The sequence below is a fragment of the Betta splendens genome, chromosome 9, assembly GCF_900634795.4.
Source record: "Betta splendens chromosome 9, fBetSpl5.4, whole genome shotgun sequence".
Taxonomy (NCBI): Eukaryota; Metazoa; Chordata; class Actinopteri; order Anabantiformes; family Osphronemidae; genus Betta; species Betta splendens.
In genome coordinates, this window is record NC_040889.2 from 27,720,830 (window position 1) to 27,738,216 (window position 17,387).

General features: G+C 50.0%; 1 protein-coding gene across 4 annotated transcripts in view; it reads left to right on the plus strand.

The window, feature by feature from the left end:
• The window catches only part of ksr2 (kinase suppressor of ras 2), a 57,294-nt gene that overhangs the window by 30,508 nt on the left and 9,399 nt on the right, over window positions 1-17,387 (plus strand). For all 4 annotated transcript variants that reach the window (XM_055511522.1, XM_029160951.3, XM_029160950.3 and 1 more), the window contains 14 exons: window positions 4,328-4,397; window positions 5,476-5,559; window positions 5,649-5,734; window positions 6,221-6,241; window positions 6,480-6,589; window positions 7,857-8,025; window positions 8,264-8,305; window positions 9,559-9,628; window positions 12,173-12,221; window positions 13,223-13,584; window positions 14,550-14,646; window positions 14,772-14,905; window positions 15,651-15,785; window positions 17,191-17,320. In XM_055511522.1, coding sequence (XP_055367497.1) covers window positions 4,328-4,397; window positions 5,476-5,559; window positions 5,649-5,734; window positions 6,221-6,241; window positions 6,480-6,589; window positions 7,857-8,025; window positions 8,264-8,305; window positions 9,559-9,628; window positions 12,173-12,221; window positions 13,223-13,584; window positions 14,550-14,646; window positions 14,772-14,905; window positions 15,651-15,785; window positions 17,191-17,320 — 1,559 coding nt within the window. The remainder of the gene's footprint in view (window positions 1-4,327; window positions 4,398-5,475; window positions 5,560-5,648; window positions 5,735-6,220; window positions 6,242-6,479; window positions 6,590-7,856; window positions 8,026-8,263; window positions 8,306-9,558; window positions 9,629-12,172; window positions 12,222-13,222; window positions 13,585-14,549; window positions 14,647-14,771; window positions 14,906-15,650; window positions 15,786-17,190; window positions 17,321-17,387) is intronic.

Sequence of the window (17,387 nt, forward strand, 5' to 3'; positions counted from 1 at the left end):
TTCTGCGTCTTCGCACGCGGCAGAACTTCCTGGTTCATCAAGTTGTGGCCTCACTCCTGACAGGACCCTGCAGAGGAGGCCCTAAACTCAATAGGAGGCTGATTGGTTAATTGTTCCTGTTTGGTTCCTGGCACAGAGGCCGTCCCGCGAGTGAGTGGAGTTTTGTGAAGGATGCCCCGTCTCAGCGTGACTAATGCCTCCTTCATCAGCACCCGCTTCCAACGAGTCGGTAAATTGGTGCCATTACGACAAAAACAACAACAAACTGTTCATTAGCGCCGCCCGAGAGCCGCGGACCTGCGATGCAGCCGCCAGAGGGTGAGTTACATCACCAGAGGCGCCACCTGTCCGTGGGTCGGCCCGCGCTGCTGCATCCACGTGAGCGCTGCCACTGAGGGAGCGTCACCTGAGCCCCCGGGCCTCCGGACAGCACCCGCCTCACGCCTCCTCCGACCGCGGCCTGGAGGCGCCCCTGCATCCATGTGGTCCCTCTTCCACATAAAGGCTATTTCTCCAGCTCCGCGGCTCCTGTTGTCAGTTTATCAGAGACTCCGTATCTGTGTGGGTTACTTGTAAATGTGCATGCGTGCTCCCGCTTGTGAGAGATGACAGCACAATATTCTGCAAAAAGGCTGATTGGTGTATAGCTGTTACCATAGCAACTGTGCAACCTGTCTTTGTTTCATCTCGCGCAGGCATAAGAAGTCTCGGGTCTATTTCCACCCCTCTTTCAGCTCATTTCTTGATGCCACTCCAAACAAATACTTGGCGTGTGTACTTTAACCCAGCGGAAAGTGCCATTAAAAGCCGTGGATGCGGCGGCGCGGCACAGCAGCAGCTCCCATCACACCCGTGTGCTAGAATACGGCATGTTGTGCAGCAGACGCCCACGCCTTTTACAGTCCTGCTCCCTCTGCTGCTGCTCTGCATCGTCCACGCTATAGACCTCAACTCATTCTGCTCCTCTCGTCATGATCCATTTATTATTTCTTGATGATACGGTGCCAATTATCCCGTTGATCGCGTTCAAGCGTGTGAAGCTTTTGTCCGAGCTACGACTGCAGCACCTTTACGCTTCTGAGAATGAGGCGCGTGGGCGTGGGTGCGGCGACTTGTTGACAGTGCCAACAATGAGAATAACTGGAAATTGTGTGTGTGCGCGTGTTTGTATGCGCTTTTTAATTGTCGCCAGCTTCACTCTTTTCCCTTTTTTCCCGCAGAGAAAACGGCTCCTCTGTGGGGAATTAGCGCTCAGTCAATCACTTAGAGCGGCATCTCAGCCTAACGTCAAATAAACTATATTTGGCTTGAAACAGGCTTCCAGGCGCTGCACACACACACACACACACACACACACACACACACACACACACACACACACACACACACACACACACACACACACACACCTGCCCTCCTCCGTTTAACCCACACACATTCAGAGTCGTTGCAGGTCCCACGTTAACCCTTGGGCGCTCAGACACACACACACACACACACACACACACACACACCCCATGGCTGTGCATCATGTGAGCGGCCGGTGGAGGAGGGGGAGGAAGGCCGCGGCTTAATTAGGCTGAGGCCAATCAGTGAAGATGGAAGAGGACGCTGTTGTCTGGCGCCTTGGGGCTTCTCATGTTCTGCAGGCTCATCCGTCATACGCACGTGCACACGCACGCGTGCACGTGGAGACTTGCCCCAGATCGTCTTTTCTTGTGTATTGTTGTCTTCACGCTCTAAACGTGCTCTTGCTGGGTTTCGTAACCGCCGCGTTCGTTGCCTTTCTACTTCCTGTTCTGCTCCAAACTCCCACGGTGGCGTGTTTTGAGACACCACATCACACGGACGACAGGCGCTGAGCTTTTTGTTCAGATTTGTTAGATCGGTTGATGTGCACATCCAGGCTGCGTTTGTTTTGCCGCTATGCAAAACACAAATCATTGCGTTAAGACGAAACGTCTCCTTTGTTTATCTGATTTCATGCTGGAGTAGATTTTCCCAAAACAGTGGCTGCGCTTCCAGTTCAATGACTCCATTAAAATAAGTGCGCATCTCATTTTTTGGACACGTTTTCTGATGCGTTTCCACAGTCACGTTAACCGCGGTGACAAACTCTGGTTTGTCTGAAGAAAAGTGTTCTGGTGAGAGTTTGTTGACATCTGGGATCATCAGCGATAGTTGTCAGAGACAGACAGAGGAATCATTAAAAAGTCCAGTTGAAGGCGGACGTCAACAGCACACGCACGCGATGATGAACAGCCCTGACCATCGCGCTGACAAGTCCAATCAGCTGCTGGTCGCCAGCGAGGCCAATGGGAAGCAGATGATGTCAGTTCCCCTCTGTATTGAGTTATCAGGGTGATTGAGTGTAATTGAGCGATGCATCGGAGTCCAGAGCGAAAACACTGGGCCTCTAGAGAGCGAAGAAGGAGGAGGAGGAGGAGGAGGAGGGGTTTCAGGAATCAGGAACTCTAAGGAACCGGGGCCATGAGATGTCTGCTAATCAATTCATTAATTAAAGAGAGACTACGCCCTTCTATCATGATGCATCACAGTCACGAGTACAGGGATTGTCTGTTGCCATTAAAGGTGATGCAGCTGCATTAATCATCTTCAGGGAGGGAGGCGTAAAACAAGAGCTAATTGTAAAAGATACACAACGCTTGATCTGAACTTTGCCTGAATGAGAACCTGGAGCTGAACATGACAACTGTTCATGAGGCATCACCTCTGGAAGCACATACGTCTCCATGAGGCTTGAGTGGCTGCTGATGATGCAGCTGCTGATTCTTCTGCCTGGTTCTGACCCACGCTTAGTCTGAGCTCTTTCTTTGGGGCCTGAAGTCTCTGGAAACTGATTACACCTCCAACGATTGAAGCCCAATCTGGAGTTTTCTTACAGGAGGAATATTGGCATCTCATCGATGAATCTCAATGCCCTTTCAGTTCCTCTTTCAAATAGCAGCACAATGAGGAGCCTGTGAAATGAAAAGGGACAAAGATGTCTTGAAACCCGCACAGAATTCATTCTTTTCTGTAATATTGAGGGATTTCTGGCTGAGACCGTCTGGGATGTCTTTCTCCTCTGGGCCTAATTGAAGCGGACCTGATATAGAGATCAATCTCAGCTGGCACCTCGTCTCACACTTTCATTTCCAATGCATTAGCAGTTTGATGCACTGAGGAGAGAACTTGTTGGTGTTTTTTTTTTTTTTTTTTGCTTTCCCCTTAACCTCACGAGTCCCCGATTTATTTTTCATCTCCTCCACCTGCTCGTGCGGAGAAATCTGAAATCCTCTCTGCTTCTGCCTTCCTGGCATTTATTTCCTGCTAATAACTAACATGCTACTCATGAATAAGTTGATTTTTTAATGTCTTTTCTCAAAAGGAAGCTGGAGCCCTTTAAGCTCCCTAGAGTTATGTCACTTTGGTTCAGACTGAAGGAAGCACATTCTCTCTTCCGTTCTGCTCCAGGTCAGCGCTGTGACGCGCTACTATAACAGACCTGAAACCTCTGTGAACTGACAGTGGTGGCTTGTGGGTATTGTAGATGTAGTATATTGATGATAACTTTAGTCACTTCAGAGAGTGTGACAGACCAAAGAGCACTTCCAGCGCCTGAAGGTTCAGTTGCCTGAGAATTAGAAACCTTCCTGATAGCAGTGATCTCAGTGATACGGGGATGTCTGTGGTTGTCGTCGGTAACGGCGTGCAACCTCTGTCGGCCTGTGATGGGTTTCACTCTGCAGGAACTGAAATAAAACAGTAAAATCAAAAGCGGTCCGGTGTGATGCTCTTTGTGGTTGGACGCACGGGTTTGTGAGCATTTCTCAACATGGCTCCTTTGTTTTCGAGTCTCTGGCCGCAGCCTCATCATAAAGGTGCCTGCGTCCCAGCTGCTCCGTCGCTGCCAGCACTAATGGACCCAGCGAAAGGTTTTTACTCTGAAATCCTTTTGAAGTGATAGTTGCTCACAAAGGGTCAACTAAAGTTGCTCATCATCTACATGTACCTCCAAACATGCAGACAGGACGCTGACATTTTTATTGTGTCTGCAGCCGCGGGGCCGTCGCTCCATCCATCCATCCGTCTGCTCGTCTGAGACAATTAGACAACAACGTGTGCATGATATGAACACAGCTGATTAAGCCTGACACCAAAATGCCAGATTGTTGCCACAGACGCGGTTCATTCTTTGAAATGCCACATGTGCTAAGTGAATGTTTAGACTTGGACATTTAGTCGATGTCGGCAGACCAGCGTTCAGCTAAAAAAGCAAGGAGACGCCCGGTGACCTTCCCTCTGTCCTCTCTCCTCTCCTCAGACACTCTCTCAGTGCCTCGCTGGTCCCCACAGATTCCCCGAAGAGATCTGGGAAACTCAATAAAACACAGGTAAGCCTGCAGTGTGTGGGTGATTGAATGCCAGTCCAATTAAGGAGGGTCTCTTGCATAATTCATCTCGGGTCCCGCTCGCTCTTTCTCACCTGCTTAACTCGAAATGATTCGAAACGTAACAATGCCTTATTAGTGGATGTGAGCCACCTCTAAACGTGGGCGTCTGCCTGCTTAAAGTCAGTGACGAGGAGCGAGAAGCTCTAAACCTGAGCCCAAACCAACACGCGTGTGACTCCGAGCTGCTATTTGAGGATTATTTCCCTTATTCCATCCAAACAATCGCCTTCATGTGCCAATTTGCATGTTGCACATTGCTGATGTGTTGCACTTAATGCCTGCGTTGGCCTGATGTGTGCATTCTGCGCCCCTCACAATGCGCAAGCTTGGCTTTGGGCCCCTCTCTCTGCACAATCCGCCCTTAATGCCACATCGCCATTCATATTTGAGAGCAGAAACCACTAAAAATCCATCAGGGCTTGGATGGAGTTGTGCCTTTCGCTTGAAACAAAACAGAAGCCTAATAAATAGATTTGGTTTCTGTCAAAGCGCATTAGTCACCTGCCATTAGCGGCCGGTGTCCCGCCGCCGCCGTAAACACGGCCAAAAGTTGCATTCCGTCCGTGCAGGGAATTGGTTGTTAACGTGGAGGCCGACGATGGAGAAGTGACTGCTTCTCTGAGTCTGACGCTCCTCGCGCCGGTTCCTCGTCACTGTAAAACCCCGTAACCTTGATCCTGCGCCGCGGCGCGACTGTGTTTGCACAAGGTTACTGAAATATGAAAATGAAATGGGCCCAAATGAAATCAGTAGATGCTGATTAGGAAGATAAACACTGCAGCAGCAGCTTCTCCGAGCATCTATTATCCTTGTGCAAAGGTTACGCGGGGAACGTGAGGGCTTCTTTGTCAGAAGCTGCCTGTCAGAACCGGAGAACGTTAGCAAAGGTAAAAGGTCAGCGGCAGCGCGCTCCTCACGCTAATCCACAGCTCTGACATGTCATGATGTGCAACAAGCTGAAAGTGATGTCCTGACTTTTTAAAGATGTCCTTATCTCACTCTCGTCCTGTGCCTGCAGGTTTTCCACAAAGTATTGGATGTCCCAGACATGCATAGTGTGTGGAAAGGGAATGTTGTTTGGACTGAAATGTAAAAACTGCAAGTAGGTATCGAGTTGGGCATCTGTCACATGTGTGGGTGAATAAGAAGACAGGCGCTGATCACGATCCCTCTTCTTACGTTTGCACTTAGGCTGAAGTGCCACAACAAATGCACCAAAGAAGCCCCACCTTGTCATCTGCTGATCATACAGCGAGGCGGACGAGAATCCCTCAAAGGTTCGTCCCGGCTTGTCCACTGGAGGAACCGAAGCTGCCCAGTTCATGGGCTGATCCGGTCACGGACCGTGATCTGGTTTAGGAGGAAAATCCTCCCAGGGCTGGAGCCACTTCGTTGTCATGGTTACGATAAGCTTAATGTCAAAACAAGCCTTGACTGGCATTTAGGCCACTTCAGCTGCAGGAGGACGGTCTCCAGAAAGGCCATCTGTGTAAATGTTATGGAGCGTTATGGATGTTTCATCAGTGGAGCAGGAGCAGAAGTAGATTTTACCTCCAGCTGTGTCTGAGCCTGAGCTAAAGAAGTGCCACATACTTTTAAAACAGAAGGAGCCTCTGCTGATTAATTAGTCTACTTAGATTTGAGAAACGTGATGGACGGACTGACACAGACGCACTGGAAAAAAATCCCATTATCTGCAGTCCAAACTGAAATTCTTTTGTCCTTTCTCTGCCTTTCTCGCTCTCCTTCCTCTCCAAAATAAGATCACCAAGGAACAACTCAAGGTAAAGAACACTAATTAAAATCCCTCCATCCTGCTTTGCTTAGAGAAGTGACAGTTTTTAATGGCGTAATTTGCTCAAGGAGAACTTTCCCTGTCAAAGTGTCTGTGCGCGATAACAAATGGATAGTGGGCAGTTTGTTCATTTTTCAAATTAAAAGCCCGGCCTGATAATGAGCTCCTCGTAATTTTCCCGAAGCCAAAGGACGAGTCGTCATGCTGTGTCCAATTGTCTCCTGCAGTAGCTCGTCTGGTACGGACCGAGTCAGTGCCATGCGACATCAACAACCCGCTCAGGTACACGGACCTGCACATCAGTCAGACGCTCCCCAAAACCAACAAAATCAACAAGGTGGGTGCAAACAAGCGTGGATCACAACTTGTGTGTAACGTGTCCTACATATCACGTCTCTTCCATTTTTGGGGGCGTCAGAGTGCTTATGAGTCATGCAGACTTTCCCAGGGGACCGTGCAGCCGCACAGAAATATCTTTAGCAGTATTGATGTTTACACAGATGGATTTGTTTTCATACGCTGAATATTTTGCAGGCAGCACATCTAAAGAAGCCCATCACACGCTTCTCATGCTGGTGGCGCGGTGATGGTTCATGTTAGGAGGGAAAATGCATGTGTGCCTCATGCGTCAGTCACTTTGTGTTCTGTCAAACTGACATTTGCTGCTGTGAAGCTGCAGAGCTGAGGTGAGTTTGTTGGTCTGCTTCCCTCCACTGTCTGAGGCCAGTAACTACTGGAGCCTGTGTTAGATCCCAGCATCCTGTGGCACATGTGATGTAACCAGGTGGAGCCTGGGCGTCCGTGGGTAAATGATGAGCCGCCACACGTCGCTGCTTATTTAGCAGGTTGTTCATTTCATTTGAGCAGTTTAGTGTAATTACATTAGTTGAAACGAGCCCGGTTTTGCCTCAGTTCCTGCAAACTTCCTGCACACGCGGCTGCATGGATTATTTCAGGCGACTCAGCGTCGCCCTGACCTTTCGGCCGCTTTCCCACCTTCTTGGCAGCAGCTGATTAAAGCGGCGTCTGCAGGCAGAGAAGTGAACACAAAACTGCCACTGTACGTTTATGTTTTTGGCAGCAACATTATTGTCACATTATTGTTGTTTGTGTTTTAGGATGAGTTTTTGTTGATTGAATTGATAGAGTGCCTTTTAGGAGAATTGGTTCATCAGCAGAGATTTATTAAAAGGCATTTATTCAGGACAGTGGTTCACAAACAGCCTCTGGTTGATTGGACTCCATTATGAAATTACAAGTGAGATTGGATTGAACCAGTTCAACAAAATATACACAAACTGTGTATATTTTAAGGACTGTTATTGTATAGTGGTGTGATTTTAGTCAACATTCTCCTGGTGCAGCTCAGTGCTCAGGCTCCTTTCCTCAGCTGCACTTCTGCGCAGGAATCTCGCCCAGAAGCAAAAGGCGGCACGTTGCTCTGGTGATGGATCACTTCTGCTGCCTTCGAGTCTCTGCAAGTTGATTTTCATATTGTGCTGAAATGAATGGGGACCCAGTGTCGCCTGGAAGGTGGAGGCTGTTGGGAGTCGTGGTGGTGGGTGCGATTCACGCAGTCTAAACGCTCTCTCTCCTGTGTGTAGGATCACATCCCCGTCCCGTACCAGCCCGACTCCAGCAGCAACCCCTCCTCCACCACCTCCTCCACCCCGTCCTCCCCGGCTCCTCCCCTCCCCAGCAGCGCCACGCCTCCGTCGCCGCTCCACCCGTCGCCACAGTCGGCGCGGCAACAGAAGCAGTTCAACCTGACAGGTACAAGTCACACAGCCTAAAGCTCATGCCCGTTTTAACTGCATACATTAGCTCATCGGCAACAAACTGAGCTGGAGAACGAGTAAAGGTCTGCGCTAATTGATGTGACACTGAGGTTTTTCTTATTCATTGCGAAGCAGGGTCTCATAAACTTTGCATGAACTCATCTGGGTTTAGACTGAACAAAGTGAAATTGGCAGCGGAGACCAACCGCTCTCCTTCTGTCTCCTCTCTGCAGCCTCCAGTTATTTCAAATACAAACAACAGTTCATCTTCCCAGGTAAGAAGCTTATAATTGATCATTAGCCCTGCCCACATCTCCCTGCGAGAGCAGTGAGGGAGGGGGAGCATCTTTTGATGTTGCCCGTGCTTTTTGATCTCCGCACCTTGGCCTGATTTAAGCCTATTGGCTTCTCCGCCCACTTACTGCTCGCCTCATCTGCGCTTCCTAATGATGCGTCCGTGCCCAGACCCTCTGCTTTTTGCCCACTTCGGCGTTGTGCTGCCGGCGCTCATTTGGCAGCTTATTACAACCTGGAGTGGAGCGCGGAAATAAAGGAAGTGCATGTGAGGCGAAGGGAAGCGCTGCAGACAGGCGCTCACAGCAGGTTGTGACGCAGGCCTCACAGCATTCAGCTCGACTTCAGCCGCGGCCTTCGGAAACTCACCGTCGGCCTCATTGTTATAAAACTATTGTGCTGTGATTGGAACGAATGCTGCATTCAGGCCATTTTAAATTTACTGTAAATCCTGGCGTTTGTCCAGAAAATTGGAAGAAAAGAAACGAGGCAATTACAGTGTAATTTACCATTTGTTTTATTCACTCAAATGCCCATTTTCACATCCCAGCCAACGCAGGAGCACCCGGTCAGAGTCATTCTGTCAGAGGGAGCACACACAAACCAACGGCTCAGATTCACACCATTGGATGCTCGCTGATCTTTGGACCAAATCCATGCAAACATCCAGCGGCGGTGCCGGCGCCAGCTGCTAATGCACTGTGGCTGAAGGGAGCGCCGCTGCTTCCTGTGTGATCTCCATTTTGTGGCACGAATTGTGAGACGGCGCTGACGCGGGCGGCGAGCGGCGGTCTGTGCTCCCAGAGAGCAGCACGAGGACCAGCGATGCCACACAACAAAGAGTGAGCTGATCGAATCCAGAGCGCTTCACGTGCACCCGACGCACGCTGTGAAGTGAAACAGCGAAACAGTGAAATCACCAGGTCCCTGATCCACCGCTGGCTCCGCGGGGCCTTTGAATATGGAAATATAGGTGCTGCGTTGTGTCAAATGAGACACAACCTAGTCTAGAATCTAGTCTAGTTTAGATGCTGGTTCTCACACGCGTCTGTACTCGAACTGCAGGACTTTTAAAGCTCCAACGCCTGTATTGACCATCGCTCAGCGCCATCTTTGTCCTCTGGTAGCACAGAACCGCCGCCGTTCTGTCAGTGAAGACCTGACCTTACGCTATCGCCTACTTCCATGATCCCGGTTGTTGATTTGATGTCTTGTGACTCCTGTGTGACTCCAGATGTTGCTCCAGAGGCTCCTCCCAGCAGAGCACCGCAGGTCATCCTGCACCCCGTCCTGTCAGAACCAGGGTGAGTGGAAACGTTTACGGACGCGACTCAGTAGAACCACGTCTCATCCTCATCACATACACCTCGGGTCAGAGGTCAGCGCAGACTCACTGGAGCACATACAGTACATTTGGGTGACGCTCAAAGGCTGATGTCAGCGCGGCCTTTGGTTCACGCTACACTGGTGATGCCAGTCGGATTTGCACTGGCTCCGTGAAGGAACCCAGTGGTCGCGGGAAAACAACCGGAAGACAAGGAGGATACGTCTCCCGACCCAGATGTTAATGGGATTAGGATCTGCCACAAGAAAAAGGGCAAGTGAGCCTCTGTGTGTAGGATGGCGGCAGTTAGCACAGATGAACGCAATGCGCTAAACTTCATTTTTAAAACATGGGGCCGCTCCCGAAGGTCCGCTGTGCAGCTCCTCAGCGAAGGCCGTCGGTGCCGACCGCGTCTCGCTCCAGAGCTACGTCGGACGCCGTCGGGCCGCGTTCCTGCAGCAGCTGCCCGCTTTGAGATAAATAATGGAATGCAGCGTCTGGAAATAATGAGAATCAGAAGAAAACATAACACGGCAAATAATGGTATGCGCACAACACAGTAGGCTCCATTTGAATAGGAGCGGCTGACATCTGTCGGCGCATTCATTAACATAGTCATTAGGACATGACAAAGAGTCATTTCTGTATGTTTAGACCACATTCAGCCATTATAAGCAGAAAGCAGAAGCAGCCACTTCTGCACAGGGCCGACCAATTGTTGGAGTCAGGCCGATCTCGCTGCACACGCCGGGCCCTAATGACTTCTCTGTAGCCGGCTTTGGATGGAGGTTTTCTGTTTCAGCAGGTAAATGGACGGAATAAAAGAGCCCGGGCTCGTTTTGCCCACGGCTCTGAGCAGAATGCACGCTGCCACTATTAAAATCTGCACGGCTCAACGTGAAACAACACTTACTTAGTTTGTGGAGACCCAACAAGCACAGCTCCCATGTGGCTTCAGGATGTGAGACCCCGGATGCCAGCGTGTTGTAATAATCTCGGGCTAAACTTTCTCAATATGACATTCTCACATTGTGAGTCAGACGCGCAGTGAGGACGAGGGATTAGCGACTGCTGTAAAGACGCAGTCCAGCTCCTCAAAGATCAAACATCATCACAACAGAAACCAATGAAAGTCTCCTGGTTGATGAAGGTCTGCCGTCACAGTCCTACAGTCACGCATACAGCGTCTTTACTGGGCGGATCCACATGCAGCTAAATGTTTAGAGATTTAGATCATGTCCTAAAGTCGGTCGTTCACCATTTGTCGGCTGCAGTTTAACAGTCTCACGACTTCTCTTGTTTGGGGCCTTTTGACGAATCTGACTACATTTGCACAGTTATGAAACCCATAATCCTCTGATTGAATTAATGCCATCGTCCCTGCGCTCGCTCGTCTTTGTGCGCTCCTCGATGGCAGCTGGCGGATCTCTGTGGCATTAACGGTCTCATCCGCGGGTTAATGAGGGCCTGTCTCAGACCCCGCGCCCGGCAGGATTCCCTCATTAGAGCGCGATCGATCCGGTGGTCGGGGTCCGGGCTCATTTTACACCGCTACGCAGCCTGTCCAGGGAGGATTTTGGTGCTAATTCGCCTCAGAAAGGACTGAGAGGTCACGGTGGCGTTCAGCCTGTGAACAAACGAGGATGTGTTGAGGAGGAGAGGTGGGTACGATTGTGCCCACGGTGTTCAGGGTCAGAAGGAGCTGCACTTTTAAATAGACCATAATTAAATGTGGGGAAGTTATTGGAGAAATGTTGGTTCTGGCTCTGTGACGCAGTCTTTGCGTGAACGCACTGTGGGTCATCTGTGTTCTGTGTTTGGACGATGAGAGCGTTTAAGCCCAGGATCATATGTTACAGGTTAAAATCAGACATTTCATCAAAGCGCCTCCTTCAGCTGTGTTGACAACGTGAACGCTCAGGATCAATCAGTTGATTGCGTCTGTGCCTGTAATCAGACAGAAACACCAAACACTGCAATACAAGCAAAATATAGATTTACACTGGATCCTGTATGTAATCACATACAGTAGTGAAGAGGCAGCTTTTACTGTACAAGTCAATCTGATTAGTCCTGCTTTACTTTAGCGTCACTACTACTACTGCTACTACTACTACTACTACTACTACTACTACTACTGCTGCTGCTACTACTACTACTACTACTACTACTACTATTAACATCCAGTAAAAGCCTTTGTGTTCCCATAAAGGTTTATTTAATGCAGCTCTCGTATCACAGCATCAACCAGGCCTCAGTGTAAGATGCTGTGTTGTGCCTTTAGCTCATCTGTCTTTGAATGACTTTTCTCTCATGTTCCTCATTAGACAACAGCATCACCAAATACAAGTGATCACAAATGAACCATTCACATTTTATTAAGTCAATAAACAACAGAGATGCATTTAAGAACCTGATCAGTGGAGCAAAAAACGACTAATTAATTGCCAAAACAAAAGCGATTATGTGTGAAATGAGACCGTTTGGAGGTTTGAAGTTTTCGCCTGTATTTATCTGGTTTCAGGAACGAGGGGAACCCTTTACTTCAGATCGAAGTTGAACCCACGTCAGATGTGAGTACCTGTTTTTATCTTGTCTTGACTTTTGTTTTCATCAGTTTCATCAGGAGGACTCGTCGTCGCCGCTTTTCTCTGGTTTTGTATATTTCGGCTGAGCTCTCGCTGCCTCCAGGTACGTTGTGCTTCAAAAGCAGGGGGAGAAGACGCAGCTTCCCTGCTGTTCCCGCAACAATGATGCGTTTGGAGTAAATGTGATGCAGATTGGCCTGAATAATAATTCAGCAGGCATCTTTGAACAGGTCAATTTCAATCCTGCACTACATTATATTTAAAATCACATCAGACTGAATCTGTTTCCCGCTGGAAGCTGCCGCCTCCCATCACTCTCTCTTCTTATTGGTAATGGCCTAAACAGCCGCCTGTCAAAGTGCTGGAAATGTGCACATCTTCAGAAAAATAAACCCCAAACCGCTTCCTGGTCGGATGCAGTATGTTTAATTACAGCTTAATTTTGACCAACTAAATGAATACTTAGGGCGTGTTCTTGAGAAGTAACCTCCTTGCCACTTCCTGGATGTCCTGCACGTCTGGGCAGCGCGTCGCGTCTCACGGTCCACGCCCCCGTGAGACGCGTTCTTTCCTGATGACCCGTTTCGAGCCGAGGGGCGTTGGGATCATTGCTCCGCCCTCGCTCCGCCCTCACGCCTGCGACGTCCTGGAGCCATGTTGGTCCTGGTCCTTCTTGCGACAGATGGCTTCTCCCCGTCTCTGAACTGAGTGAATATCAGTGTTTAGTTGCTGCTCCGGGATCGGAGCCAGCGGCACCTGGTCCTGCAGTAACTCGTGCTTCCCTGCGTTGTGTTGCAGCTTGATCTCTGGGGTTTCTTTCCAGACCCACAGGGTTTAAGATGCACTTAAAAAGGTTTTCTAGAATTAAGCCAATAAACCTTCCTCTTCTAGAGGACCCTATCATCTAAGGCTGCCTGAGAAGCTCTTCCTACTTCTTTCTGTTTTAGCACCACATTATTTGACGCCAGCGTTATTTCTCCACACAGAACGAGGAAGGAAATGACGAGGACTCCGGCGACGAGTTCGAAGAGATGAACCTGTCGCTCCTGTCGGCGCGTAACTTCCCACGCAAGGCCAGCCAGACCAGCATCTTCCTGCAGGAGTGGGACATCCCGTTTGAGCAGCTGGAGATCGGGGAGATGATCGGAAAAGGGCGCTTCGGCAAAGTTTTCCACGGACGCTGGCACGGAGAGGTCGCCATCCGCCTGATCGACATCGAGCGCGATAACGAGGACCAGTTGAAGGCCTTCAAACGGGAGGTGATGGCCTATCGCAACACGCGGCACGAGAACGTGGTGCTGTTCATGGGGGCCTGCATGAGTCCACCACACCTGGCCATCATCACCAGGTAGGAAGGGACCAGGAAGGAAGAATGGTTTTGATGCAAAATGTGTGACTACTAATATCGACAAATCAAAGAAACTAATAAGGAAATAAGGAGGAAGTGGAGAGAAATAAATGGTTGCTATGCAACGCTCGCAGGGAGTCGCTGGAGACGACTTCAGCTGTTGGAGCCTTGTTGTGGTTCCTCCATCTGAGCCTGCTGCTGCACAAGTACTGACATGTTAAAATACTACAAGCGATAACTGCGTAAAGAGTTGATCCTGTGGACTGAAGCAAGTGCCGCGTTCTGATGAAACCCCCCAGAGGGAGCTGATCTTCTGCTGTCAGGTTGCCATGAATATGCATGATGTTGGCTTCAGCTGCTCTGCTGGTCACCGGGTGGCTCAGCTTCAGGCGTGGGGCCGAGGGCGGTGGAGCTGTCTAACAGTACGATGCAATGTGACAAATGCGACTCCACCTCCACGGAACGCCGTGTGATGGCCTCGCTCGCACCGCTCCCTCCACCCAAATGTCCCCGCTCCACAGAACAGGTGAAAGATGAGCCACCGCAGCAGAACGACCACGTTTGTTTGGCTAAAGGTGTAATTACATAATCAAGTGTGTTGGAGCATGTGAGGTGACCAAGGCGCCGCGCCAAGAAAATGTGGCAAAACCTGGTTATTGGCCACAATCCAGCACCAAACAGAAGAACCATTGTTTTCCACCACTTGTGTAATCAGAGAGTTTCAATTACAAAAAGCCATTTGATGAAACGTATCCACAAACGAAGATCACAGCTACAAGTTCCATATGAAAACATTATTTATGCTGTGGTTAAGCTCAAGAGAAGCTGTAGAGTTTGGTAAAGGGTTTGTTGGTGTGATAACGCACATGCACCATGACCAGCAGCGTGAGCGATGCTCTTTAAGTAAAGTCCACTCAGCACCGTCCGGTGAACTCTGACCCCGTCTTCATGTCCTTCACCTCCAGCTTGTGTAAAGGGAGAACGCTGTACTCGGTGGTGCGGGACGTCAAGGTGGTCCTGGACGTCAACAAGACCCGACAGATCGCACAAGAGATGGTGAAGGTAAGACGGCCCGGGGGCGGAGCCAGGGGCGGAGCCTGGGGCGGGGCCAGTACCGGGCACCACCGGCCCCCGGTTCCCAGCAGTCACCTCTGTCTCTGTCCCTGTCTGTCTCTGTCTGTGTCCAGGGAATGGGCTACCTCCACGCCAAGGGGATCCTGCACAAAGACATGAAGTCCAAGAATGTTTTCTACGATAACGGCAAAGTCGTCATCACAGACTTCGGACTTTTCACCATATCTGGGGTTCTGCAGGCTGGCAGGTAATTATGTTCTACACATAGTGGCTTTAATCACCTCCGCCAATGCAGCCATTTGCATTTGAAGCCGACTGACGTTATTATTGACACACGGCTCAGTCCAACAAAGGAACCACCGGCAGAACTCACTGTTGCCACACGCTTTCATGTGCTGCTTGTGTCAACTGCTCGTTCGCTGGGTTTGGTGTAAATGTGACTGTCTGTCGTCAGCCTCTGCTGTTGCCGTGGGGACAGTTAGCAAACAGTGGTACAGAGCCGGAGCAGTGGTTGAATGACGCCGAGCCGTCAGTCGGACCGACCTGAGGCCGAGGGCTCAGCCGTCAGTCGTTGGAGCTGCTGGAGTGAGTGGGTTTGGATCCAGACCAGTAGGAGCTGAATACGCCCACAGCTCCTGCAGGTGGTCTGTCGCATTTGGAGCAGATCATTTTGCCAAATTAGTCGAAAATATGATAAATCTGCCAGTAATGAGAATTAAGCTGGTTTCCCATGAAGGGTTCAGGTAAAAAATGATTTAAATGGAGGGATTTTGAAAGCTTCTCAGCACTTTTAGTGTCCAGTACTTCAGCCACTTCTAAATAACAAAAGGGGAATGTGTCTGAAACTGGAGTATGAGGCAGAAAAGCCAGCGTTTAAAGCGCACAGAGACTGGTGTTTGTTTATGACCTGATGCTTCTGGAACACAAAGCAGCAGGATGTGGCGGATCTGAACCCTGACGAGTGTCCGTGTCCATGCTTTGTGACTCTGCAGCCGGAGAGAGGACAAGCTGAGGATCCCCAACGGCTGGCTGTGTCACCTGGCCCCAGAAATCATCCAGCAGCTCTCCCCCGACACGGAGGAGGACAAGCTCCCCTTCTCCAAACAGTCAGATGTTTTTGCTTTTGGGTGAGTTTCTTCTCACTAACCTCAGATCCAAACATGTCAAACCATCAGTTCTTCTGCAAAGGATGTGTGTGAATATAATCTGTACTTGTCCCGGACGTCCACAGCACGCGACATGAAGTCAACCCTCATTAGCAGGTTTTCAGATCCCATTATAGATACAGAGTCCTTCTACTTAATGTACAAAGCAGTAGATAATATAATAATTAGAACTTTCTAAATGAGATCATGCTACTGGTGTTGTCAGTCTGTGAATATCCAACCTACAACCAATTATTTTGGGAAGAAGATGAAGGAACAGACGAGAATCGATGCGACTCCGTGTATTTGTGAATGTGGAGGCGATGCCGTTCACTCAACAGCGACGTCCTTGTGCCGTGACTTGAGTTTTCCGGTGACGGGTCTCGGCTGCGCGGGAGGTGACCGGATTTTATGTTCAGGGCTGCAACAATAGCAAATAGAGGGATTGGGTCTTTACCAGCGGAGCATTGAGGGAAAAGCAGATTACAGTGGTAAATCCGTACTGAGAGGCAAATGATCAGACGCGCGTCTCCGACCAAACAATCCATAACCTGCAGCTAAAAGGAGTCGATGTGTGTCGGCTTTGTCAGCCTCAACTATCGCGACGCCATCTTGATTGTCTCCCGGCCGTACAGATGCCCTGAGTTTGCTGATAAACCCTCTCTCGCCAGGCGCGTCGGGCCTCGCTCGCCCCAGACTTTGACTTTGTTTTGTGTTCTTCACCACATTTAGACGTCTGACCTTGCAAGACTGAAATCCTGCTTTTTAATTCTTGTTGTTCCTCCTCAGTTTATTTCCAGCAGCAGCCGTGACGCTCACAGGCGCCGGGCAGCTTCTGCTTTATTACTCTGACTTCTGGATTAGCGTGTCACGTCTTCAGGATCCACTGGGCATCTGCTTCGGAACCAAACTATTTTTAGTCTAGATGCTCAGAAGCCGGTTTGTGAATTGGAGCCTGTTTGTAAAAACAGAATGACGCGTCCTCCTTCTCCCCAGAAACCGACATAAATGTGTCCTAAGCTGATTAAGAGTCAGCTCATCTCCTTTTGTGTCCTCTCCACCATTACTGATTCCTCTGTGACGTCCTGTCACTGCGTGGTTCTGCCCAGCTGCTCCGTCCACCCCGTGTTACCTGGAGGTGACCCACACGCCTGCTTTACATATTCATTAACACTCAGCAGCAGTCTCGCACGCGGCTATTTCTGTGCGGCTCAAACTTGACGAGGAGCAGGCAGGCGATTTGCACGCGAGCGGCGCGGAGGACGAAGGCGCCGGGGGCCGTGACCCCTGACCACTGACCTCCGACCCCTGACCCGTCATGGGCGTGTTTAACGCGGGCGTCCTCGCTGCAAACGCTCTGACCGGCTCCGCTCCTCTGCCTCCGCAGCACCATCTGGTACGAGCTACACGCACGTGAGTGGCCTTACAAGAGTCAGCCAGCAGAGGTGATCATATGGCAGATTGGCAGCGGGATGAAGCCCAACCTGGCCCAGACCGGCATGGGCAAAGAGATATCCGTAAGCCTCTACCTGTGTTGTCATCTTTAGCGTTGGCTGAATCGTGGGCTCATTGGCTCCAGTGCAG